Source organism: Fusarium odoratissimum (assembly GCF_000260195.1).
Source record: "Fusarium odoratissimum NRRL 54006 unplaced genomic scaffold supercont1.1, whole genome shotgun sequence".
Taxonomy (NCBI): Eukaryota; Fungi; Ascomycota; class Sordariomycetes; order Hypocreales; family Nectriaceae; genus Fusarium; species Fusarium odoratissimum.
Genome location: NW_022158687.1, coordinates 2139513 through 2160366, shown reverse-complemented (window position 1 = coordinate 2160366; position 20854 = coordinate 2139513). Strand labels below are relative to the sequence as shown.

The window sequence follows — 20854 nt, the reverse complement described above, 5'->3', positions numbered from 1 at the left end:
TCATGGGACCACTTCGAGGGCTGGGATAGATCCCCTCAGCCTCGCTGCATGTTTTCGTTTAAGTAGGAAACGGTTGATAGGCCAGTTGACCGGCTTCGGATCGGCGAATAAGACGGCGGTTGAGTCTCCGGGGCGGACCCGCACGGAGCGGATCGGAGGTGGCTTAGATCCGGGGGCAAGAGACAAAGCCGGATTGGTTCCTGTTTTGAGAGCCTGATATTAGCGAGCTGCCATTCTGGGTTTATCTCGGGCGTAAAGATTGAGGCGCAGGTTCGGATAGAGTGACATGCATCCAACATCACGGGACTCATTCTTCGCACTCGTAGCCATTTCCGGTAAGAAATCTTTCAGTCTTGCTGCCCAACATATCAGATGTTCACTTGTACGAACTCTGACTATTGGCGGTTTTAGCAATGACGGCTGTATGAAGCAATTATTGAATAGGTTGGTTGACAAACAATACGTCAGCACTCAGACAAGATGGCAAGAGGTAGAGTTACAAGGATATAGACTACGAGAAAGCTGGCATAGTAGATTCGGTTGTAAAGCTCTAGGTTATACGTATATAAAATCATAAGTGAATGGGTGCAAATAATCGGGGGTTTATTAATAGTCGTGTATCTGAAAAGTTGAGGGAAGTCAGACGAGTTGCAGGCATTTGATTAAGATATTGATGGGCTTCTCTATATATTCTGACAGTTGATGATTCGGCTTTACTGTTTTATATACTTCTTTCAGTGTTGAAGATTTGTGAACTGCCTTGGCTACTTCCATCACTTGCAGACTCATCCTCAACTTCACTCTCCTCGGTAATACTCCCAAGTCCCGTCCCAAGACTCCAAGAGTTCGCTTCATTACTATCCCTATTTTCATCCTTCCTCCCCACTTTCTTCCTGTTGTCGATCTTCTTTTCTTCCGTATTTCTTTCCCTGATCTTCCTCTCTTCTATTCTCTTCAGCTTTCGTTTAACGTCGTCAATGCTCTTCTTTGCCCTGTCGAGTTTGCCATCCATCGTGATACATTTATTGCAATCCGTCTGTATCCTCCGCGAAGTGGGTACATGAGGTTTCTTTATGACACAGTCATGATTTAACTTTCCGTCGCGGAAGTCTTTGGCTGTTTGGCATCGCTTCACGCAGATGCCCCAGCGCTCGTGGGCGCATTTAAAAACGACTCGACCGTAGACGCACATACTGATAATCTTTTTGGGCAAGAGTTTGGAGGTGGTGGTGGGGGACCCCTGATCTAGGAGAGGAAATTTGACAAAAATCGAGCATTTTATCGCTTTTATATCTGTATCGGAAGAGTGAATTGTTCTTATGTCCATCAAAGCTTGGTTTGTTGATTCATTGTGACAAGTGACATGCATGAACAAGCAATTCCAGAACAACACAACAGATCATGTGTGGCGGACCAGCTTTACTTAAATTCCTTTCAAAGCATTCAGTGATTTCATCTGATGTGAATATTACATGGACCAGGAAACGCAAATATATTAAAAGGTACTTAATTCGGCAAGCGTCCGTGAGTCCCCAGGGTTGTCATCACAAGTCTTGTGTTCAGTGCATGCACGCTTTGTTAAACGCTTTGATGTTGAGAAAACCATGTACATCCAGATGCTATTAACATCAACAAAAAAGATATGTAGGGCTCTTTCAGAAACCGGAAACTTTTTACTAAGCCTCATGCTTCTAACACGCCACTATCCAGTACTTCTCGAAAGTTCCTCGCCCAGGATATTTTACCATTTCTCTTCTCTCCAACATGTGGCACTTCAATGCTGACCCTTCTCAGAGTCTTTAGCAAGGAAGACTCCTCGTTGTCCGATATGACTACTCCTCCTGTAAGCAGACACTGCATATCCGTGGTCGAGTCCCCAAAATAAACCACCTTCCCATCCTTCTCGTTGATGATATGTTTCAAAGCTTTCTTCTTCTCACATACATTGGTCATTCTCCCCTCGAAAAACTCTGGTCCTTTTATTGTTCCGTCTGAGGCCGGCTCGTTGGCAATAACCTCAATTTTATGCGGTAAAAGAGCTCCTCTTAGAAAGGCCCGGGACCAATTGACCGATATGACACTCACATTCCAGCCTCTCTGTCTTGCGAGGGTTATAAGATCCGTAAATCCATCTCTGATCTTAATTCTGCCGGCCTCAACAGCGTCAGCACCAGCTTGCGACAACGTCTCAGCGTCTAGACCAGCAAAGATGCGTGAGTCAGCAATGCGTCGTAGAGATGTCTCTTCCACGTCTTTCATTCCTGATAGGAACTCTATCTCATGATCCACAGATGTTCGAGTAACCTCTGGTGATGGATGGTTGTCTTTGTAGTGTCTGTAATCGGCAACATAGGATTGCACCACTTGGTCCCAAGAAGTCTGGAGGTCATGGCCATATTTATTCCTCTGTATCTCGAGAGCTGAGCGAGCAAGCTCCCCGATAGAATCTTCTTGGGTGATTGTGCCGTCAAAGTCGAATACCAGATGCATCTTGGGACAGGTCGGATAGTAAATGTTGTCTCGAGCTTTGGTTATAAGCGGGGTTGTTCGGGTGATTAAGAGGAGAAGAGTGTATATGAATGCATACATCTAAGCAAAGCAGGTGATTCCAGCTCTTGGACAGCAGCTGATCCAGTCTTATAACAATCGGAAAGCGCCTCCGACCAGTTTAGAGTGCATTGGTTACTGCGGGGAAGTTATTACGTAGGTAGTTGTGATCTAGAACAATAGTGAGTGGATCATGATAACCAAGTGCGAGAGTAGCCCAGCCAAGAATTCTAGAGTCCAAGTTCGATCTCAGACCGGATAAAATAAAGATGGTTTCAGTTGACGAGCGAATCACAGCTTTCAAAGCATTTCGCTAGATGGTTGACTACAACTGGTAATCTATAAGACTAGAAGGGTATCGCCGCTCTAAAAACCCTACCCTGGATCCTTCGAACACCACATTAAATGATATCCTCCGTTCGTTATCCTTCAAGTGAAATCTTGCCCCTTTTTGTCCTCTTCTAAGAGGTCCGTCGATGCTGATACTAGGAGACGGGCAACACATCCTCCATCTCCGCATCGTCCTCGTCGTCATCAACAGGTTCAGCAGCAGCCTCCTGGGCCTCTGCGCCACCCTTGTCGCGGTAGGCATCGCTCAGGCAATACTGGTTGGCAAACCGGCCACTCTTGTTGAGAACAGCAATCTTCTCGAGCACCTGTCGAAGGTATTGTTCGGGCTGTTGAAGCTTTTGTCGCAAAGCCTTCACTGACCAATACTGATACTGGCGGAAACACTCGAAGATGAGATCCAGAAGCTGGTTCTCTGGAATACGAGCTGCCTTGAACACCTCGCCCTTCTTTGGCTTGGCTGTGGCAGCAATATTTTTCTGGGACGTTTGTTAACATAACCGAGAATGAAAGACTGTACGGGAACAAAACGTACGATGAAGCTGTCTCCAAATTCGGCTGCGCGGGTAGTTCCAGGGTTCACTACGGCCGAAGCTGCGTGTCGACTGATGATTTGGACCTTGGATTTGTTCGCCTCTGCATCCAGAATCTTCTGCTGAAGCACCCGCTCTTCCTCATCTTTGCCGTGGGGTTCAACACGAACATCATAGTGAATCTTGCCAAAGATCTTTGTCTTTTCTGGGATGCTGTGTTAGCACTTATTCGTGGCACGGCTATGCGAAAACAAGCTTACTCGGGACAGCTTTTCGATAGTATGGTTGATATCGGCTCCTACGGTCGTAGCTCGGACGTTCTGGTCCGTTGCTGTTGCCTTGTTTCTGCCTCAACAATGAGGCAGGGATGCCAGCATCAGCAGCCTCTTGTCGTGCCTTGCTTCGCGCCTTGAAACCGGGCAAATCCTCCTCGCTGAAAATGAAGTGGTTGCTAACGTTGTGTTCTTGGACCACTAGGTCATATTCGCGAGGCAGCACCTGATGCTCTGGGCAGTTGGCGGAGAGAAGCATGCGAAGTTTGGTCTATGCATGTCAGTATGGTGCCATGACGTCTTATCAGGTATGCATACGTCTAGGCTGCCATCCGGCTTTTGTTCATTCCATGTTCGCAGAGTGCCAATTTGAATCTCGTCGTCGTCGCCGAGTCGCTCCGTCAATTTAGACCAAGCTTCCCACATGTATCGAGGAACGCGCGCGAGGTAGAGTTGCTCGAAAGCGCCAGCGTTTTTTTCGTAGAATTCGAGGTCGCCGGCATCTTCATACAGATCTTCTTCGTCGACTTGCGCAGGAGAACCAGACGCCTCAGGATCGGGTTTGATGAAGGGCTCCTGCTTGATGAAGGAATCGGCCATGATGCTGATCGAAGTTGTGCAGGACGAGGAATACTTGGAGATGCAACAACTCGGGGGACCTTAGGTAGATGCTGGGCGAGAAATGTTTAGGATATGTAAGTTTATCCAAGGTTTAGGATTCCTCTGTATAGGGAAGAGGAACTTTGTATGCGCTTTGTTGATTCGCGCGCCCCAGGGAATGGCTATCAGCTCGTGAATGATGTCTTTGAGTGGAGACCCAGGCACGCTCATGGTGAGCCTTTCTCATGCTTAGTACAGTACCAAAATGCAGGTAGGTACACGGTATTGGTATAAGGGTGTGGAGCTCTGATTGGATCATGGGACAGAATCGCCTTTGTTAGTATGTATTTTATCCATCAGCTCGCACAGTAAAGCCTACAACTGAAAGCTGCCGTTAGTTACTCGTTGTGTGCATAGGAATAGCAGCCGCGAATGGAATTTAATCTAATGACAGGCACACTCCAATTAATAGTAAGTTCTATGTTCTTTGTGCCAGTGTCTTGCGGATCGGCCAGCCTACTTTCACGCTAATCCGATGAGGCAAAGCCTATATCCCCCAGCTGCCGACGGATTCCTCACCTATCACATCCCTGACAACTACGTCGTGGCTCAGACCCTACTTACCTTATACTACAAAGGGTTCCCTTGACATTCGAGTACCCTTTCAAGATCTCAACTCTCTCGGAACATCACACATTTACGATGCTGTCGCTTTCTTTATAGCAATGCTTGGCTGCCTTTCCAAGGGGCTCAACACTTAATCACTCTTCTTTCTTCCACTGTGCCGCCCACCTTACCTTATATAACCCTGCCTTAATCCGTCTTACTCCTCAACTGTACCACTGCTATTCAGGCGTCGCTACAATTATCACGGAACACTCCGCATATCTCCCCATATAAACACCATAACGATCGCATAAACTTACGAAACGCATGAACGAACTTTCGACACGTTACCCCGAGCTTCAAGATGCCACCCAAGTCTCTGTTGGAACTTGCCACTGCGGCATGCATCAAAAACATCCGCGAACTCGACAGTGTTGGCGACTATCTTCCTTATAAAGCCGTCCGCCTCCTTCTCCTCAAGATCGATAACGCGAAACAACTACGAACTATCGAACTGAACTCGCCTCAAATCCAGGGCGAGACAGGTGAGGTATGGCTGAAGCTTATCAAGCATGAGTTTCCTATGGAAGTCAAGCAAAAGGCATATAAACCACCAAACCCAACTAAATGGTATCGCGTCTATGAGAAATACAAATCAGATCACCAGAAGGCCCTCTTGGAAAGTGAGGCGAAGCTTAAGAATGCTCTCATGGGACTCAAGGAGGACAAGGAGAAGAACACCAGCAAGATTGTCGATGACAGAAGACTTCTGCCCCGAGGAGGCAGAGTCGGTCCAAAGAAGGCTTGGGGATTTGGTGCGCGAGACCCCAATGGCAGCACGCTCGCTTTCAACAGGGGAAGCCGTACCAAGACTCACAATGGTGCAAGCGTCATGCGCAAAGTACGACGAGAGACGAAGGAGATTGCCAGTATCCACGGCGCATTGTCAAGGCCAACACAAGCATCAAATGCTATCACAAAACTCCGCAAGGCGCCTGCAGCTATGGTGAACGACTATCAGAGAGCCGCCAAGCCAGCAATCCGACCTCCGCCCCCTCCTCCACCGAAGCCAACAGTCTCTGATGTAGTTGAAACCCATGAGGCACGGGCGCAATACATCTCGGACTCTGATTCTGACGATGGGGATGATCTGTTTGACGATGAACAGCCGGTACCCCGTCGAAAGGCTTCGTCTCAGGTATCTTTGTCTCCTCTGAAGAAGCCTGCTGCTGGCCACAGCGACTCTACAAGCAAGGTCAAACGCACTGGTCTTCTATCCAACAGCTATAAAGGTCCTAAGCCTCAAACTACAACATCTTCACGGCCCAGAGTGACCCCTTCAGCTGGAAAGTCGCTATCTCCTACCCCTCAACAGAAACAAACATCTCTTTCTCCCGAGCCAGCCGAACAGTCTTCACCTACACGTCTCACAAATACGCGACCTAATCTGGGCATCGGACCACGCAAGCGCAAGGCTACGGATGTCTTCATGAAGCCTAAGAAAAGAGCTTGAGATCTAAACAAACAATTCTTTTATATATATATATGTTTGACACGGTTTGTCGGGAGGGTTATTTGAGGGGCAATTTCCAACCCCATTGCATTACAGGAGTACAGTGTATGACGAGCCATAGCAAGGGAACCAAACGGCGATAAGCGAGTGGCAACAATGATAACGGACTAATAGTCCATAAATCGTGTAATTAGATTAAGAATGGAATGGAATAACGAGGTTGGCGCATATACCAATTTGTGATGTGTATGATAGCAATAAGACGGCAAGCGAAATATGAGCATAGCCAGGCTTATTAAAACGGGATGCTTCAATGAGAATAACTTTATCGTATCTTTTGGTATTATCACCGTGTCTCCTGAAAGTGTTTGATACTAGCAGCAGTGTTCGCGCATGACTGCTCCAGCTGACTCGACATCATGATCCCGTGGGTCCAACAGCTCTTGTACTGTGCTCAGTCATTCCACCTAGTATAATCATCCCTCGTCATCCTCGGTTGTCGAGCGGCGAACTCGTTAAGTCGGGATGAGGTCCACTATGTTCGCTCAAATATTCGTTCGATGTATTTATGCCATCCATCGTCCTCCTCTAAGGGCGAGAACGAGATGGAGAGTGTCACCGGCGGAGAGGTTGTATTCGGCAGCGGTCTTGTCGTCGGTCCTAGACAGGGTGCGTTAGTATACTGAAAGACATGCTGTTCGTTCAAGAGTTCGTATGGGAACGTACATTTGCTTGCCGCCATGGATAAGTCGCTGTTGAACGGGCGGGATACCCTCCTTCTCCTCGACCTTTTCCTTGATCTGGGAGACCTGCAAGCGGTCAGCTGAGATCTCTCCACTTCTATTGTCTGCCGCCTTTCGAGATTTACCTTGTAGTCCGACTCAATATCCAGCTCGATCTCCTTGCCGGTCAATGTGCGGACCCTAGTTGTCGCAGTGTTAGTTTGCTCCCATGTTTGCCAGCATGACGTCGAAATTCCGGCATGTGACGTACTTGATCAACATTTTGGCGGCTGTAGTGAAGAACCGGGGTGTTGTGTTCTCGAGAGCTTTTACAAGAGTTTGCAAAGAGCAAAGAAAAGAGCGTCGTGTAGGTTTCAAGTATGCGAGGCTGATGTGAAGGTCAAAGCATTGGCGGCTGTTGGGCTGACTGAGCTAGATTGATTCATGGTGGGGTTATGGGCTAACACTGACGGAGGGGGAGGGGCGACCCTTGCAGTGACTGGAGCTGTTGCCTACCTCGACGATATGCCTACCTAGTACCTATTGTGAGTTCTGCAGCTCATGATGGTTAGAGGCTTTAGCGAATACGATCTTGCTAAGATTGAAGATCCAATACTTACCTATTTGCTCATGTCTATGTGTCAAGAGCCGAGATTGAAGACTCAACTACTGTTTCGCGTCGTTTGCACCCGTAGTGGTTCACTCTTGTCGTTCTTGAATTGAGGCCAAATTTTATGAAATCGTTTGCAGCAGAGCAGAATTGGTAGTTTGGCTTTTTCTACCTCATTATTCCTAATAGTACAACCCTTTCGGTAGACATACAGTGGAGAGTTCATTAAATCCATAAGCACCTCTCCTCGTTCACGGCTCGTCCGTCCATATCATCCGATCAGTTCTTGTCATTGCTGTCGAAGACATTGAGGCCCAGGCCCTCAGAGTCAAGCATGAGTCTGTTCTTAGAGCCAGCTTCTTGGAGCTGAGCAGCAATCTGCCGAGCGTTCTCGATCTTCTTGAGCTCAACGTAGGCCTTGTTCTTCTTGATGGCCTCACCAATCAGTTCAGCAGAGCGAGCCTCACCCTGCGCCTTGACAACCATGGCCTGCTTTTCCTGTCGAGCCTTGTCGACGATGAAAGCAGCTCGTTGCGCCTCTTGCTGGGCAACCTGCTTAGCCTCGACGGCAGCTGTGAATTCGGGAGAGAAGGCAAGGTGCTGCGGGATGTCAGTCAAATGCTCTTGTTCAAGTATGCGATTATTTGCTTACAGTTAGAGATACGTCGTCGAGGAGAATGTTGAATCGAGCAGCTCGTCGAGCAAGGTTCTCTCGAACCAGTCTGGCAACGTTCTCTCGCTGCGTGATGAGCTGGCTAGCGTTGAATTGGGCAACAACACTCTTGAGAACCTCATTGACAATAGACGGCAACACGCGCTCGTCGTAGTCGGTGCCTAGTGTACGGTAGATCTGGGGCAGAGCATCAATCTGTGGGCGAGAGAGCACACGGCAGGTGATGTTGACCATCTGCAGATCCTTGGTTCCGGTCAAAGACGCAACATTGCGTGGCTTTGCTCGGACATCGTACACAATTGGTGTCTCAAACCAAGGGATGTTGATGTGCGTTCCTGTTTGCCCAAGTAAGTGTCTGGGCCGAATCCTCCGAAGTTCGTTTTCTCGCACCTTCATTGTAAATCTCCTTGCTCACACCAGTTAGCCTCTGGTACTTGATGGCTCTGTGACCACCATCGACGTTGAATAGGGAGTTTGACAGGAATAGAGCACCACCAGCGAGTAGCAGACCGCCGAAGAGGGCACCACCGGCTGCTCGAGGCATCTGAGGGCCACCTCCAACACCACCACGGGCCTGCTGCATCTGTCGAAGGCGGCGCATAGCTTCCTCCTGCCAGTTGTTGTTCGACATTGTAAACGTTTATTTTCGGAGCGAGCGTGGACGAATCGAACCGATGTGATATGTCGACCGACTTTGGTGGTGATGGTTTTAGGCGTCCGTGTAGTCGTCAATGATGGCCATGAAGCTACTCGATTGAAGCTGTCGGCTAATGTGGGTCCCCGTTTTTTGCCCGGCCTTTCCCTTTCTAGAACAACATCCATTTGCTTCTGTTCTGGCCTTAGTGGTCTAAATCAGAGTGTATCAGAATAGCAATAGACAAGTGGGCAGCAAAATGGTTGTCGATAATAGAATGTTATTTATTCATGCACTATGTCTGGCTAGGTACTCTATGTAATCATTTTCATCTGGTTTATTTTAAAGTGCATTGCACCACTCAGTCTGTCGCTACCTACATCGTACTTAGCTTAGGTACCTATGTTGATTGGAAATTGTGGCCTACCCTGAATCATAGTAAGAGTATGCGACCGCAAACAACTTCATCAGCATCCATCCATTATATGACATGCTTAATGAGAATTGATCTTTGATATCTTATTCAAGATTCATAATACTAGTGTAGCAGTACATCAACTGGGCCAAAGGCGTAGTCAGCATATTAATAAAGCTTCTTTAAAACATGATTTAATATAAGCAATTACTTACTATGCCAAATACTCATGAATAATATGTTTTTTGAGTTATTTCTTAGATTTAACACAAGTTTAGGATACAATGGCTTATGCTTCGTTTTTATTTTGTTATATAAACTACCCAGCAGTTAGACCAAGAGATCTCTTCTTGACCAAGGCTAATATATCGTTATCTCGTAAAACCAATCTCATACACTTTCAATGTTGACCTAACTTAATGAGTAACACTGCGTTTTTAGTTTCGAGCTGTATAATTAACTTGTGTTTAGTCCTATCGATATTTTTATTCCTGTTCAAATAATCTTCATACAAAAGAAAACCTTTATTCCGTCAAGTAGGATCCGAACACCATGTTCTGTACTATTTACAATGGTATCTGTAAGCACATAGCATGATATATCCAAACCCCATTCGCCAAGCACATGCAAACTAACCTAACCACCCGCCATTACGCGTGAAATCATCACGCATCCAAACATCGTCTCTCATACTTAGTTATTGTGTCCCTTCCTATATCCAATCCCAAAAAATAAATCTTCATCTATGTATGAAAAGTGTCGAGCGAGTGCGAGTTGACAAAGGAGAATCTTCAATATTTAACAGATCACTCACAGAGAGCAATCTTGATGGTCTCAGTACCAGCCTTGGGCTTCTGAGCATAACCGCTGAGCATTCGGAAGCCGGATTTGCAGTTTCGGCCCTCCTCGAACACGGCAGCAACGCCATCCAGACACTTGCCAGCCTCCTCCATGGCAGTTCCAGTAGTAGTAGTATCGGCGAGTCGGAGCTCACCAGCAACCTTCTCCATCTCACAGCGAAGGAGCCATCGCTCCCAGTTCCAGCCGCCAGCAATGCTGCAAGCGCTAGCAATATCATCACTGCTTCCCATAACCATGGCGTCCATCTGGCAGGTCTTGACATCCTGGCCATTAGGGCTATCCTTCAAAGGAGGGGTAGGAGGCTTGAACATGTTTCGCCTGGCACCCATGGGTAGACACATCCAGATGCGGCGAGTGTCTTGGAAGCCGGCACGGGCCAGGCGACCAAGCCAAAGCTTGGTAGGGTTAGGGTCGTAACCAAGAGTCTTGAGGGCAAAGCCGAACTCAACGCTCTTTGCCAGTCCAACGGGACCAGCGTTGATGATGTCTGAATCCAAGAGTGAGAAGTCAAGATAGCCACCAGGCTTGAGAACGCGCATGCACTCCTTGAGACAGGTGTCCCACTCGTCTTCCCCGTTCTCACCAAAAAGCTTGAGGATGCTGTGAAGCTCCCGGGCAGAAATGAGATCGAATTGGTTGTCTGAGAAAGGGAGGCGAGAAAACTTCTCAACAGCAACTTGTCGATGGTTGGGGGGACCACGGACATTGCAGTTGGAAAGTTGACGAATGGACTTGGTGGTGACAGTGTAGACCTTAGTGTTAGGGAACTGGAGCGCGCAGTGCCACGCCCAGTCGCAGGTAGTCTGCCCGCCCAAGTCAAGGACTCTAGCACGCTCACGAGTAGTGCCGCCATGTCCAGGGGCTGCGCGAGAAAGACGAGCAAATCGTTTGGTCACTGGAGCAGAGATGAGGCGACCGCCGTTAAGCATCTTCATGGCGGCAACATGCCACGCAGCAACGGTCATCTGGTTCATGGCCTCAACTTCCTTCTCTCGGCGGAGCTTCTCAGGGTCGTCAATGATGTTATCATCGCCACGAGCAACATTGGCGCTGAGTCTCTTCTTGGCGGACTGGGGAACGACGCTGAGCTGGTACTTGCCGAGAAGCTGGTTGCGGTGAGACTCCTTAAGGGAAACGCGCTGAGCCTGGATAGCCTCAAATCGAGCAAGCTGGTGGACAAACACATCCTGGCGCTGGATGCGGATGATATAGTCTTGGAATGCCCGATAGTAGGCAGATTCGCGGCGGACGAGCATGGAAGGCAGACGCTTGGGGTGATCAGAAGTTGAGACAAGGTTAGAGAAACGAACGCTCTTCTTGACAGGAACAATGGAAGTTTCGGGCTGAACCTTGAGAGGAGGAAGTTCAGTTTGAATTTGAGGAGCTTCAATTTCCTCCTCAGCCTCCTCAGTGATAGTGTTGAGCCCACCATCGTCCTCGGTTGACTCATCTTGTACACCACGAAGGTAAGATCGTTGGGCCATGAGCCAAAGCTCAGTGCGATCAAAATGGGAGAGAGCCTCCTTTTGTTGCTTGCGAGCATACTCAGGATCGTAGTCGATCACAATCTCGGTGGGAGCATCCTCAGCCTGAGGTGAAGCTGGGGCATTGGCGGACTCGACAGTAGAGGGAGCAGTCTTGTGCTCAAAAACGGGTCGAGCAGTGGGCATGTCGTCCGAGAAGTCATCCTCCTCCTTGAGCTCAACGACTTGCTCAACGATGGGCCCAGTGGGGGCGGGTGTAAACCTAACACTACGATAAAAGTCCTCGACGAGTTCCTTACGCTTAGGGACAGGGGGAACCGAAGCATCCATGTTCCAGGGACATCGGTAGAACTGTTCAGCGGTGGTGGACGTAGGTGGCGGCATGTCCTCGGGGGACTTGGAGGGCATGTGCCATGTGTTTCGGCTTCGGGGAGATAGACCGGAGAAGAAGCCACCTGGAGATGGAATATCAAGCTTTGTCAAGTCTGCAAGAGACTGACGGTTAGGGTTGGGAGAGAAGGCCCTGTTGATAGCTGGCTGCGACTGGAAGCTGGTGATGAGTCGCAGTGGTTGTTGTCGCATCTCAACAGTTGGTTGGACAGAATGTTGTTCAGGTACCTCAAGAACTTGGGATGGCTGTTCATGAAGGTTCTCCTCGCCACTAGCAAGGGCGTGGAGGGTAGCAAGAGCGCCGGGTTGTAGTTGAACGCCAGCCCAAGCATCTTCGGTGTTTGAATCCTCATTACCGATTATGGGTGTGGGCGGGGCGCTCATAGCCGCGAGCTGCTCAGAAGTCAAACTCCCATCCAAGGATGGGGGAGCTGACATGGTTGGTGTCTCTGCTGCATGTTGCTCATGCATGAACTCCATCTGAGCAGGTGACATGGTCAGTTTGACAGAAGGGGTCAGAGGGACTGGAGAAGTCATCGACTTCTTCATGTTGTCCACAGCAGACCACGTCTCAACAGAGTTATCTCGTGTTGCTGGAATGACAAGCGGAGTTGGTTGCTTGGTCGGGACCTGCCTCGACCTAGCAGACGCTTTTCGCTTAAGCATATCCTCTTCATCATCAGTCACATCGTAGAGATCCTCAAACTCCGTGGCCTCGGTGGCGACACTATGGCGATTCCAGGGGTTGCTGGAGGTGGTTGGTGAAGTGTCGGCGGCCGAGTCGGTTGAAGGTGATGATGGGAGAATAGGAGCAGAAAGATAGTTCATTCCTCTTGGTGTAGGGAAGTGGTCGCTCATCGGTGTTAACCATGCCTCAATCTTGAGTTGGGCATTGCCAGCGCGTCTCGTCCTGCGACCTCCATTTTGAACCATACCATCATCGCTATCCTCCTCAATTATAGGATTAAGTCTCCCCCTGTGCTTCCGGGCCAGCGAAGAGTCCAGGGGGTAGTATCGGTTTTGTGTATCAGCCATGTTGCGTATCTGTCAGTTATTCCCGATACCTGACTCCTGCCCGGGGGCTCAACGCAACAAGAAGGCTATGTATTAGTCGTTATAGTAAGATTTGGTCGACGACCGGCGTCAGTATTAAGTGTGTGAAAACGACAGGATGCCTCGATCAACGAAGCCTCTATGCAGATCTGCGAAGTGACACAGCACGGAAGGCTGAAGACGGAAAGAAGAGAATGCGGAAGAAGGGGGCCAGACTCCTGGCCGGGGGATTGTCATAGTCTTAAAGCCCGAGGACTGGTCCAGAATCACCAATGCTTGCTGGAGCGGCTATCCGAAGTGTGGGCTTAGAATGAGTTGGGCGGCACGCACTTGCAGTAGCACATCCCAACTCCACGTCTAGGTGGGCCGATACGTCGACAGACATGGTAGCGTGCCGCTCATGAAGCGTGGTGGAGGCGGGGCCTGAGAGCGCCAATATCCTGCTGAAGAACCTGACTGGCACACAAGGCTGCGAGAGCTAAGTGAAGTTTGTTGGCGGTAGACAAGACGAGAAGAGGTTGCATCAAGGTAGCATCCATTGCCGGCCACTAGGTCGGTTGATCCCCGCTATCGAACAACTAATATATCCAAATAGCCAATAGGAAGCATAATCGTGGATTTCTATTTTTGGCTGACAGCGATTGACAGGGGTAGAACCTGTTGCGCGCGCGAAAGTTGTGATGACAGTTACAGGCGTGAGAGACTATTGGTCCATTATTACCGCTGTAGGGCCAATTAGCCGTAAAGTTGTTTCTTCGGCGGCTAACTACCTCTTGGCCTGCGTCTCTCGGGTTGCTTAAATGCAGAAACATTTTGTGATAGCACTGCCCGAGCGCATGGACTAAGAGGCCATGAGGTCGCTCGATTGATACAAGTCATGCAACAGAGCTGGCCGAAAGGAGCGATTTCCGAACAACTCGGATGTCATTGAATGAGCGTAGCCTCGTTTGGACAGATCACTGGCCGTAGATAGTTCAAGATGAAATGAGGATGGCCAGCTTGGCAGGCCATGGTTTGATCGATCAAACGTTGCGAGATGAGGCAACCGCCGAGATATGAGGTGATTGTTTGATATTTTGCGATCCAAAAGCCCTCACAATATTGAACAAGTAACTTATGGGAATGATACAAGTGGCGTATGTCATAGTCGACTTCACGACGATCTCCAGGAGGCTCATGATGTTGGTTCGGTAAGCATCCGTTCCCTCTTGGTTGTGGGGGCCGAGATGCCGTCGGTAGCAAGCGCGCATATAGTTTCGATGCAACCCTATCGACATTATCACCAACGCGTAATACTCCTGTGTTACATCGCGTTGCATGGATGAGTCTTGTATTGTGGTTTACTTGTGGATAGGTAGACCGTCAAGATTGCATGTGCTGCCTCAGGCCCCAACCATGCCCCGCCGCAGATAGGTTATGTGAGCCAGGTCCTGTACTTGGCCTTACCTCACTCACCTTACTCACCTCGGCCGGCTCACCTTGGCTCACCTTGGGACAAGGCCCAAGTGCCCCTCCATGAAATTTACCCCGCCATAGGTTAAGCAAGATCAATCTAGCACGAGCAGAGAAACGCGTATCGCTTCCATACATCCATAACCTTTTTTTTTTTGCTTCAAGCTCTTTGTATACACTTACTATTATAGCATACAGCTTGAGATCTCTATGGCTGACGTTGAGCAACCTGAGGGCGAGCCCCAGGGTCGTATTGTCAAGTATTGTGGCGGTATGTTCTTTTATAACGACTTTTGGTTGATTATGATGCAGCGCAAGAACCGATGGCTGACACAACATTGCTCACAGTTTGCACTCTGCCCCCCGAGGTAAGAATCTTCCTTTACGAATCCACGCATCGTCGAGAGAGTTCCATAAACTGATTAATCGGCCAAGTAGTACTGCGAGTATGGCGGAACCGTTAAGAAGTGCCAGGAATGGCTAGAAAAGAACGAACCAGAGCTTTACAACAGGATCTGGTCCGCAGGTACGAAGTCCAAAATACCCCGGACGTGGATACGCGTTGACACTGAGCCGTATAGAGGCCCTCGAGGCTGCTACCGCATCACTATCCGTCGAGGCCCAGAAACGAGCCGCAAAGGACGCACAGAAGAAGACCGCTAAGGCTGAAGCCGCTGAGGCAAAACACGCCGATCTGTTAGCCAAGAGTGTTGTCACTATCAAGCGCATTGAGCGAAACAAGAAGAAGTTTGTCACGGCCGTGATAGGACTCGAATCGTTTGACTTGGAACTCAAGAAGGTGTGTTTCCTAGCTCAGCAGATGATCACCCCATACTGAACATACCATAGGTCGCCAAAGATCTTGGCAAGAAGTTTGCTACAGGCTCTTCAGTGACTAAGCTCCCCGGTGGCGGAGAAGAAATTGTTGTGCAGGGTGATGTTAGCGTTGAGTTGGAAGAGTTCCTGCTTGAGAAGTACAAGCAGATCCCCGAGGATCATATTGAACTTGTCGAAGACAAGAAGAAGAAGAAGGGCGGCTCATAAGTTTGGGAGATACCAAAAGGCATTCATGATTGAAAATTCCAGAGTGTATTTTTGAAAACACTCGCGCTCCTGTGTTTCTCATGGGCATATACAGTTTCAAAAGAATATCATAAAGTAACATGGAGCATTCCAGTGCACCTCCATGCGCCTCGATCCTGAACTCCTATCCCATGATCCTATAATATGTATCGAGACAAACAATATACCAATTACGACCCAGTGTCATCTTTCATCAATATTCGTTCTATGCTCGTTTTCGCAAAGTTCGTCCTGTACCTGTGCTTGCAGTTGAAGGGTTGCTCTTCGCTGTGGTTTTGCGAACTGCACCTGTCGTCCCCTTACGCGATGCTGTCCCCCTTTTGACCGGAGCACTCTTGGCTGCGGGCCCCTTCCTTATCACGGTTCCATTGCTCGACTCACTGGACTCGCTGTTGGCAATAGATCTACGCGTTGTTCGTGTACCTGGTCGAGAAGTAGGCGCTCTTGAAGTAGTACTTGTTGCTGGTACTGCTTTCTTATTTCTGGTGGCAGCAGTGCTGTTGGTCGACATTGAGCTTGCGGTAGAGTTTGTCGTCATCTTGCGTCCAGCGCCAGCGCCAGCTCGCGTCGCCTTTGCCTTCTCCACCATGCTCGACAGCATACCAGAAGCTGTAGCCGGGCGCTTCAGTGGTGAAGCTGGTCGTGCAATACCAGACTTAGTAGGCGATGGAGGCCGATTTGCCATTCGCGAGTTGGAGGATGTTGGCGACAAAATTTGTCCTGATCGGGCATGTGACACGTCCGTGGTTGTTGCAGCTCGAGCCCTCTTCTTAGCAGTCTCGGTATGCTCGACCTCGTTTTCTTTGTCTCCTGAGATTGCATCACTGGATCCTTATTAGTTTACGAATTCAAGGTTTCATATTACGCATACCTCATGCGCTTCTTTGTGCGTGGCGCGGGCTTCAAATTATTTGCGGCCGATTGAATCTGCTTTGGTGGGCTTGCTGCCCATGTTGCTGTCTGTTTTCGTATAGCGGCCGATTTCGCGGCTTGTTGTTGCTCCTGATCCATGAATTTCTGTAGCAAGTCTCCCATCTTGATGTTTCTCATTGACATGGGGACGCGGTTGAGTCGCATTTCGATACGGGAGCGAACTGTTGTTGCCATGTAATTATATTGGGCTCTTAATCGACGAGCGCGTTCTGTTACTACGAGATCGTCAGCGGTGTACTTCGTGACAGATCAACAACCACATACTCTCGAGCTGCATGTTATCGATCATAGCCTGTTTTTGTTGCATCGTGATAGCACCAGGCGTTCGCTTTCTGATGGGGCTTCGTGGTTGCGCCGAAGGGCTCCCACTGTGCAGAGGAACATGTTTAACCATGGTCTTCTTGAGAGGGGACTCAGCAAGCTGCTTTTTTGAATTTACTGGAGCCATCGTCATTGTCAGCGCTGAATGTGTTTATAGACAAGTGCTAAAAAGTGCTGAAAATGTATCTGAAGTTGTAGTGGTCTACCCCAAGCGCGTTGGTTAGAGGTGGAGCTGGCGGGAAGTAAACAAAGTGTGTGGGTCTCTATCATTAGGTAAGCCAACTAGCTGCTCTGGCGCAAGCAATTGGTAGCGGTGGAAAGAGGGTATAGGTACACGTTCGTGCGCAGTGATCCCCGCAGTAACCAAGTAGCACTACTTCGCATCATCGAGCTGCACGCCAGGCTGAACTGCGTTACGACACTGGGAGCTTGACCTTCTCACCATCAACCAAGCTCAACACCAATATCAAACACTTTCTCCACGTACACACTTGCCACAAACTTCTATAGCTGCATACGATATTTGCACAGCTGTTGAACAACAACAACAACAACACCCAATATGGTTCTTGAGGCGGTTATGGTTGTCGTAGACAACAGCGAGAGCAGCAGAAATGGCGACTATCAACCTACTCGATTCGAATCGCAAGTCGACGCTGTCAACATCACCTTTCAGACCATCACACAAGGAAACCCTGAATCATCCGTTGGGTTGATGAGCATGGGAGGCAAAGGACCTGAAGTGCTGGTGACTCTCACCACTGAGCAGGGCAAGATCCTCGAGGGCCTTCACAGGACGAAGAAGAAGATTGGGGGCTCATCCCATCTGAAGACGGGTATCCAGGTAGCTACCGTAAGTCTTGAAAACGGCTGAATATAGCAGTATCATGTACTGACCTCTCTTTAGCTTGCCTTGAAGCATCGCCAGAACCGATCCCAGCGTCAACGAATAATAGTCTTTGTCTGCTCCCCCGTTGAGGAATCAGAGAAAGAGCTTACCACGCTCGCAAAGAAGATGAAGAAAGCCAATATTTCGGTCGACTTTGTCCTGTTCGGCGATCTCGATGACGACAGCACTAAGAACAAGCTGCAACTCTTTATTGACACCGTCAAGACCAACGAAGGCTGCCACTTGGTCGTCATTCCTCCTAGCAGCAAGCTTCTTAGCGACCAACTCATTTCGACCCCCATCCTCCTCGGAGAGAACGCAGGCGGATCTGGCGGAGCTGGAGGCGCAGGCGGTAGCAATGATGAATTCGAGTTCGGTTTCGACCCTGCAATGGAACCCGAGCTCGCACTCGCACTACGCATGAGTATGGAAGAAGAAAAGGCTCGACAGGAGAAGGCAGCTCGTGAGGAAGAAGAAGCTGCAAAGAAGGCCTCACTGGGCGACGTCAAGGAGGAAGATGAGAACCAGGGATCGAGCAGCAAGGACCAAGATAAGGGCGGAAAGAAAGGCGACGGAGACAAGATGGACACTTCATAGTAGATTACGGTCCAGCTCTGTCAACATTGCAGCAAATGTATAATAGACACAGGCTAGGGGGGTTTAGACGACAAGATTAAAGCCATTACGATACATGCTGATTCCGATTACTCCGCAAATCTATCCAATACCCGTCTATCGATTATTGATCTCCCGGATGTACGAAAGCAGTTTCCGGTCAAAAATATCACACCGAATAGGCATTTCAAGAGAATAGAAGGGGTTCTTCATGACGTAGTCTGCATAGAGGTCATAGATCCTGCGGATAGTGACATCGACATTTGCTTGTGTTGTATCGGTGAAGAGGAGGAACTTTGTCCCTGTCATTGTGTTGAAGCACTGCATGCGGAAGTTTTCCGTCTCAAGAACCTCTAAGCCTGATGATGGCTCAGGTCTGTTTCCTGGCGGTGTTGCGCCTGGTAGGTTCTTGACAGGATTGAGACGAGATGTAATGGCGTGAACACTGGAGATTGATGTGAGTTCTGACATGCCCGCGAAGAGATTTGGGCAGCTTTTGAAGACTGAAGGGGTACCTACCCGTGAAATGTTCCTGCGAGAACTAGATAATCATTTGTGCTGATTTGTTGAAGGCCTTCGTGGAAGTTTTTGTTGTAAACTAAACCTCCGGCCTTGTTGATGACGATGAGAGCAAAGACAGTCCTGACTCATTAGCACATATCTTCATCATAGTTTAGTGTTCGGCCTCACATGATTCCTTTTGTGCGTGTATGATCGGTCTCTGTCTGGTTATGAATAGTCTGTTTAGCTTGCCCTGAAGCTCACTAAACCATCTATATCAAATGGGAGACCATGAACAAGGGTGAGAGATGAGGGAGAGATGAGCTGTGAATGAGAGAGTTAGTGTCAGTCGCGGTTGTTCAGGAAACCCTTACAGTCTATAGCGATTATTCTCATGAATTTCGTCGATTATACGGGCCCATCGAGCTTCCTATCTCGTTGTTCGTTCTTAGAGGTTGACAGATTGACAAGCTGCTCTCAGCGGGACCGCCACGCGACTCCATCACCAAAAGCAAGTACCTCTGCTTAGGGAGGTGCCTGGCCTAAAAGAGAGCCCCACTAATTAAGCTGGGGTACGTACATTGCATTGTCTTGTTCTTCCTTTCAGCCTCCGATCTCTGAATTCTTCCAGGCTCGTCTTTCAACTTTCAATAATTCACACCCGACTTCTCTGAATCCGAATCTCCCTCATTCGCCAACTTTCCTCCAACATCCGCGCATAGAGTACAGACACGGAAATACTGCGCGATCGAAAAATCAGCTTCAGCGCATTCTATACAACTACTCTCACAATGGAGGATGAACAACAAATCCCAGCTGCTGCTGCGCCTAGGAAGGTTAATCACCCTCGCACCTCTCGACCCAAGCCCGCAGCTCCTGGTAATGAGGAAGCTTCCGCAGTTCTGAACCTTGGCGAGTTCCAAGATGTCGACACCTTGACGCTCTCCGAAGCTGCGCTGGTTCTGAATGCCCTCCACGCGAAACGAAAGAACGATCGTAGGAACGTTAACAATACCGAGTAAATAACCCCCGTGGCCGTTAGATCGCGGGCGGTAGGGCTGACTCTTGCTAGGATGCTGAACTCGACATTGACCTACCTCGATAACTTTGCGCGGTTCACTCAAAAGGAGAACGTAGAGGCTGTGGAACGCCTTCTTAGCGCACATAAGAACCTCGCCAAGTTTGAGCGCGCACAGCTGGGTACGATTTCCAGGCTTTACTAAAGGATTTTACATTTCTTGAAAATACTAATAGGCTGTCTTTAGGTTCTCTGTGCTGTGAGGGAGCCGACGAGGCCAAGACACTCATCCCTTCATTGGCCGACAAGATTTCGGATCAGGACCTTCAGGATCTCCTCGATGAGATCTCTAAGCTCCAGAATCGGTGAAGGGCCTACCTAGCAACAAGATCTGACTTGAAATTTCGGTCCAAGAACGGCGTAATTTTTACAGATTGGTTATCACGTATCTATTTTTGACACCAAGAATGACAGGGAGACTTTGGAGGTGGGAGATAAAACCCTCGAGGACGACGAATTACCTATCTTGCATTTGAGGCGCATAGCGGGGAAAAGGGACACCGCATATTGTATTCAGGGGACGCAGAGTGATTCCCTTGCAATTTTCCAGGTTTGATATCAAGATGGCATATTCCTTACCTGGGCAGAACTTGGGACACTTTGTTCTTGCACTACTGATGTTTTATGACAAAAGACTAATAAATCGATTCGCTTCAATCTCGGTGAGTAGAGCTCTCTGGCACTGTGAGTTTGCCTGTGAACTTGGTGCTGGCTTCATTTG

At 48.8% G+C, this 20854-nt stretch overlaps 12 protein-coding genes across 14 annotated transcripts; 4 read left to right on the top strand and 8 right to left on the bottom strand.

The window, feature by feature from the left end:
• Nucleotides 1-376: 376 nt before the first annotated feature.
• On the bottom strand, nt 377-1075 carry FOIG_00757 (uncharacterized protein; the record flags this gene model as incomplete). The annotated part of the gene is made up of 2 exons (XM_031197159.1): nt 730-1075; nt 377-420 (listed from the first exon to the last, which is right to left on the bottom strand). Exons 1-2 carry the CDS (start codon nt 1010-1012, stop codon nt 377-379), a joined length of 327 nt encoding a protein of 108 aa, XP_031072926.1. The 5' UTR covers nt 1013-1075.
• A 498-nt stretch (nt 1076-1573) lies between these two features.
• FOIG_00756 (uncharacterized protein) lies at nt 1574-2672 on the bottom strand. The gene has a single exon (XM_031197158.1). The coding sequence runs from the start codon at nt 2587-2589 to the stop codon at nt 1684-1686; it is 906 nt and encodes a 301-aa protein (XP_031072925.1). The 5' UTR covers nt 2590-2672; the 3' UTR covers nt 1574-1683.
• A 122-nt stretch (nt 2673-2794) lies between these two features.
• FOIG_00755 (transcription initiation factor TFIIF subunit beta) lies at nt 2795-4515 on the bottom strand. Its single transcript, XM_031197157.1, has 4 exons — nt 4019-4515; nt 3689-3971; nt 3431-3633; nt 2795-3374 (listed from the first exon to the last, which is right to left on the bottom strand). Exons 1-4 carry the CDS (start codon nt 4298-4300, stop codon nt 3033-3035), a joined length of 1110 nt encoding a protein of 369 aa, XP_031072924.1. The 5' UTR covers nt 4301-4515; the 3' UTR covers nt 2795-3032.
• A 335-nt stretch (nt 4516-4850) lies between these two features.
• FOIG_00754 (uncharacterized protein) lies at nt 4851-6740 on the top strand. The gene has a single exon (XM_031197156.1). It carries the CDS (start codon nt 5271-5273, stop codon nt 6417-6419), a length of 1149 nt encoding a protein of 382 aa, XP_031072923.1. The 5' UTR covers nt 4851-5270; the 3' UTR covers nt 6420-6740.
• Nucleotides 4895-7709, bottom strand: FOIG_00753 (NEDD8 protein). Its single transcript, XM_031197155.1, has 4 exons — nt 7413-7709; nt 7288-7342; nt 7146-7228; nt 4895-7079 (listed from the first exon to the last, which is right to left on the bottom strand). Exons 1-4 carry the CDS (start codon nt 7421-7423, stop codon nt 6986-6988), a joined length of 243 nt encoding a protein of 80 aa, XP_031072922.1. The 5' UTR covers nt 7424-7709; the 3' UTR covers nt 4895-6985.
• A 41-nt stretch (nt 7710-7750) lies between these two features.
• On the bottom strand, nt 7751-9203 carry FOIG_00752 (uncharacterized protein). The gene is made up of 3 exons (XM_031197154.1): nt 8815-9203; nt 8404-8759; nt 7751-8351 (listed from the first exon to the last, which is right to left on the bottom strand). The coding sequence occupies exons 1-3, from the start codon at nt 9053-9055 to the stop codon at nt 8031-8033; spliced, it is 918 nt and encodes a 305-aa protein (XP_031072921.1). The 5' UTR covers nt 9056-9203; the 3' UTR covers nt 7751-8030.
• Nucleotides 9204-9724: 521 nt separating this feature from the next.
• Nucleotides 9725-13776, bottom strand: FOIG_00751 (uncharacterized protein). Its single transcript, XM_031197153.1, has one exon. The coding sequence runs from the start codon at nt 13241-13243 to the stop codon at nt 10280-10282; it is 2964 nt and encodes a 987-aa protein (XP_031072920.1). The 5' UTR covers nt 13244-13776; the 3' UTR covers nt 9725-10279.
• Nucleotides 13777-14411: 635 nt separating this feature from the next.
• Nucleotides 14412-16591, top strand: FOIG_00750 (uncharacterized protein). 2 transcript variants are annotated; one of them, XM_031197151.1, is made up of 5 exons: nt 14412-14984; nt 15062-15081; nt 15152-15239; nt 15295-15512; nt 15563-16591. In XM_031197151.1, exons 1-5 carry the CDS (start codon nt 14924-14926, stop codon nt 15755-15757), a joined length of 582 nt encoding a protein of 193 aa, XP_031072918.1. In that variant the 5' UTR covers nt 14412-14923; the 3' UTR covers nt 15758-16591. The 2 variants fall into 2 exon arrangements, with proteins under 2 accessions (XP_031072918.1, XP_031072919.1); XM_031197152.1 differs by lacking the exon at nt 14412-14984 and having other exon boundaries at nt 15015-15081.
• FOIG_00749 (uncharacterized protein) lies at nt 16002-17177 on the bottom strand (the record flags this gene model as incomplete). The annotated part of the gene is made up of 3 exons (XM_031197150.1): nt 16002-16620; nt 16668-16944; nt 16994-17177. The coding sequence occupies 3 exons, from the start codon at nt 17175-17177 to the stop codon at nt 16002-16004; spliced, it is 1080 nt and encodes a 359-aa protein (XP_031072917.1).
• Nucleotides 17178-17446: 269 nt separating this feature from the next.
• Nucleotides 17447-18767, top strand: FOIG_00748 (26S proteasome regulatory subunit N10). The gene is made up of 2 exons (XM_031197149.1): nt 17447-17903; nt 17958-18767. Exons 1-2 carry the CDS (start codon nt 17613-17615, stop codon nt 18534-18536), a joined length of 870 nt encoding a protein of 289 aa, XP_031072916.1. The 5' UTR covers nt 17447-17612; the 3' UTR covers nt 18537-18767.
• On the bottom strand, nt 18450-19569 carry FOIG_00747 (uncharacterized protein). Its single transcript, XM_031197148.1, has 4 exons — nt 19430-19569; nt 19245-19379; nt 19074-19196; nt 18450-18999 (listed from the first exon to the last, which is right to left on the bottom strand). Coding segments are annotated over exons 2-4 (453 nt in total). The 5' UTR covers nt 19247-19379; nt 19430-19569; the 3' UTR covers nt 18450-18671.
• FOIG_00746 (DNA-directed RNA polymerase II subunit RPB4) lies at nt 19509-20846 on the top strand. 2 transcript variants are annotated; one of them, XM_031197147.1, is made up of 4 exons: nt 19604-19627; nt 19687-20073; nt 20128-20255; nt 20321-20846. In XM_031197147.1, exons 2-4 carry the CDS (start codon nt 19847-19849, stop codon nt 20440-20442), a joined length of 477 nt encoding a protein of 158 aa, XP_031072914.1. In that variant the 5' UTR covers nt 19604-19627; nt 19687-19846; the 3' UTR covers nt 20443-20846. The 2 variants fall into 2 exon arrangements, with proteins under 2 accessions (XP_031072913.1, XP_031072914.1); XM_031197146.1 differs by having other exon boundaries at nt 19509-20073.
• Nucleotides 20847-20854: the final 8 nt, after the last annotated feature.

Coding starts and splice junctions, on each gene's coding strand:
- FOIG_00756 (XM_031197158.1), bottom strand. CDS start 2,589: ATGTATGCATTCATATACACTCTTCTCCTCTTAATCACCCGAACAACC.
- FOIG_00755 (XM_031197157.1), bottom strand. CDS start 4,300: ATGGCCGATTCCTTCATCAAGCAGGAGCCCTTCATCAAACCCGATCCT. Junction 3,972..4,018: donor AGCCGGATGGCAGCCTAGAC/GTATGCATACCT, acceptor TGACATGCATAG/ACCAAACTTCGCATGCTTCT. Junction 3,375..3,430: donor AATTTGGAGACAGCTTCATC/GTACGTTTTGTT, acceptor CAAACGTCCCAG/AAAAATATTGCTGCCACAGC.
- FOIG_00754 (XM_031197156.1), top strand. CDS start 5,271: ATGCCACCCAAGTCTCTGTTGGAACTTGCCACTGCGGCATGCATCAAA.
- FOIG_00753 (XM_031197155.1), bottom strand. Junction 7,229..7,287: donor ATATTGAGTCGGACTACAAG/GTAAATCTCGAA, acceptor GACCGCTTGCAG/GTCTCCCAGATCAAGGAAAA. Junction 7,080..7,145: donor ATCCATGGCGGCAAGCAAAT/GTACGTTCCCAT, acceptor CACCCTGTCTAG/GACCGACGACAAGACCGCTG.
- FOIG_00752 (XM_031197154.1), bottom strand. CDS start 9,055: ATGTCGAACAACAACTGGCAGGAGGAAGCTATGCGCCGCCTTCGACAG. Junction 8,760..8,814: donor CAAGGAGATTTACAATGAAG/GTGCGAGAAAAC, acceptor TTGGGCAAACAG/GAACGCACATCAACATCCCT. Junction 8,352..8,403: donor TCGACGACGTATCTCTAACT/GTAAGCAAATAA, acceptor GACATCCCGCAG/CACCTTGCCTTCTCTCCCGA.
- FOIG_00751 (XM_031197153.1), bottom strand. CDS start 13,243: ATGGCTGATACACAAAACCGATACTACCCCCTGGACTCTTCGCTGGCC.
- FOIG_00750 (XM_031197151.1), top strand. CDS start 14,924: ATGGCTGACGTTGAGCAACCTGAGGGCGAGCCCCAGGGTCGTATTGTC. Junction 14,985..15,061: donor TATTGTCAAGTATTGTGGCG/GTATGTTCTTTT, acceptor CATTGCTCACAG/TTTGCACTCTGCCCCCCGAG. Junction 15,513..15,562: donor TTGACTTGGAACTCAAGAAG/GTGTGTTTCCTA, acceptor AACATACCATAG/GTCGCCAAAGATCTTGGCAA.
- FOIG_00748 (XM_031197149.1), top strand. CDS start 17,613: ATGGTTCTTGAGGCGGTTATGGTTGTCGTAGACAACAGCGAGAGCAGC. Junction 17,904..17,957: donor CGGGTATCCAGGTAGCTACC/GTAAGTCTTGAA, acceptor ACCTCTCTTTAG/CTTGCCTTGAAGCATCGCCA.
- FOIG_00747 (XM_031197148.1), bottom strand. Junction 19,000..19,073: donor CTCGCAGGAACATTTCACGG/GTAGGTACCCCT, acceptor ATCAATCTCCAG/TGTTCACGCCATTACATCTC.
- FOIG_00746 (XM_031197146.1), top strand. CDS start 19,847: ATGGAGGATGAACAACAAATCCCAGCTGCTGCTGCGCCTAGGAAGGTT. Junction 20,074..20,127: donor AGGAACGTTAACAATACCGA/GTAAATAACCCC, acceptor GACTCTTGCTAG/GATGCTGAACTCGACATTGA. Junction 20,256..20,320: donor GTTTGAGCGCGCACAGCTGG/GTACGATTTCCA, acceptor GGCTGTCTTTAG/GTTCTCTGTGCTGTGAGGGA.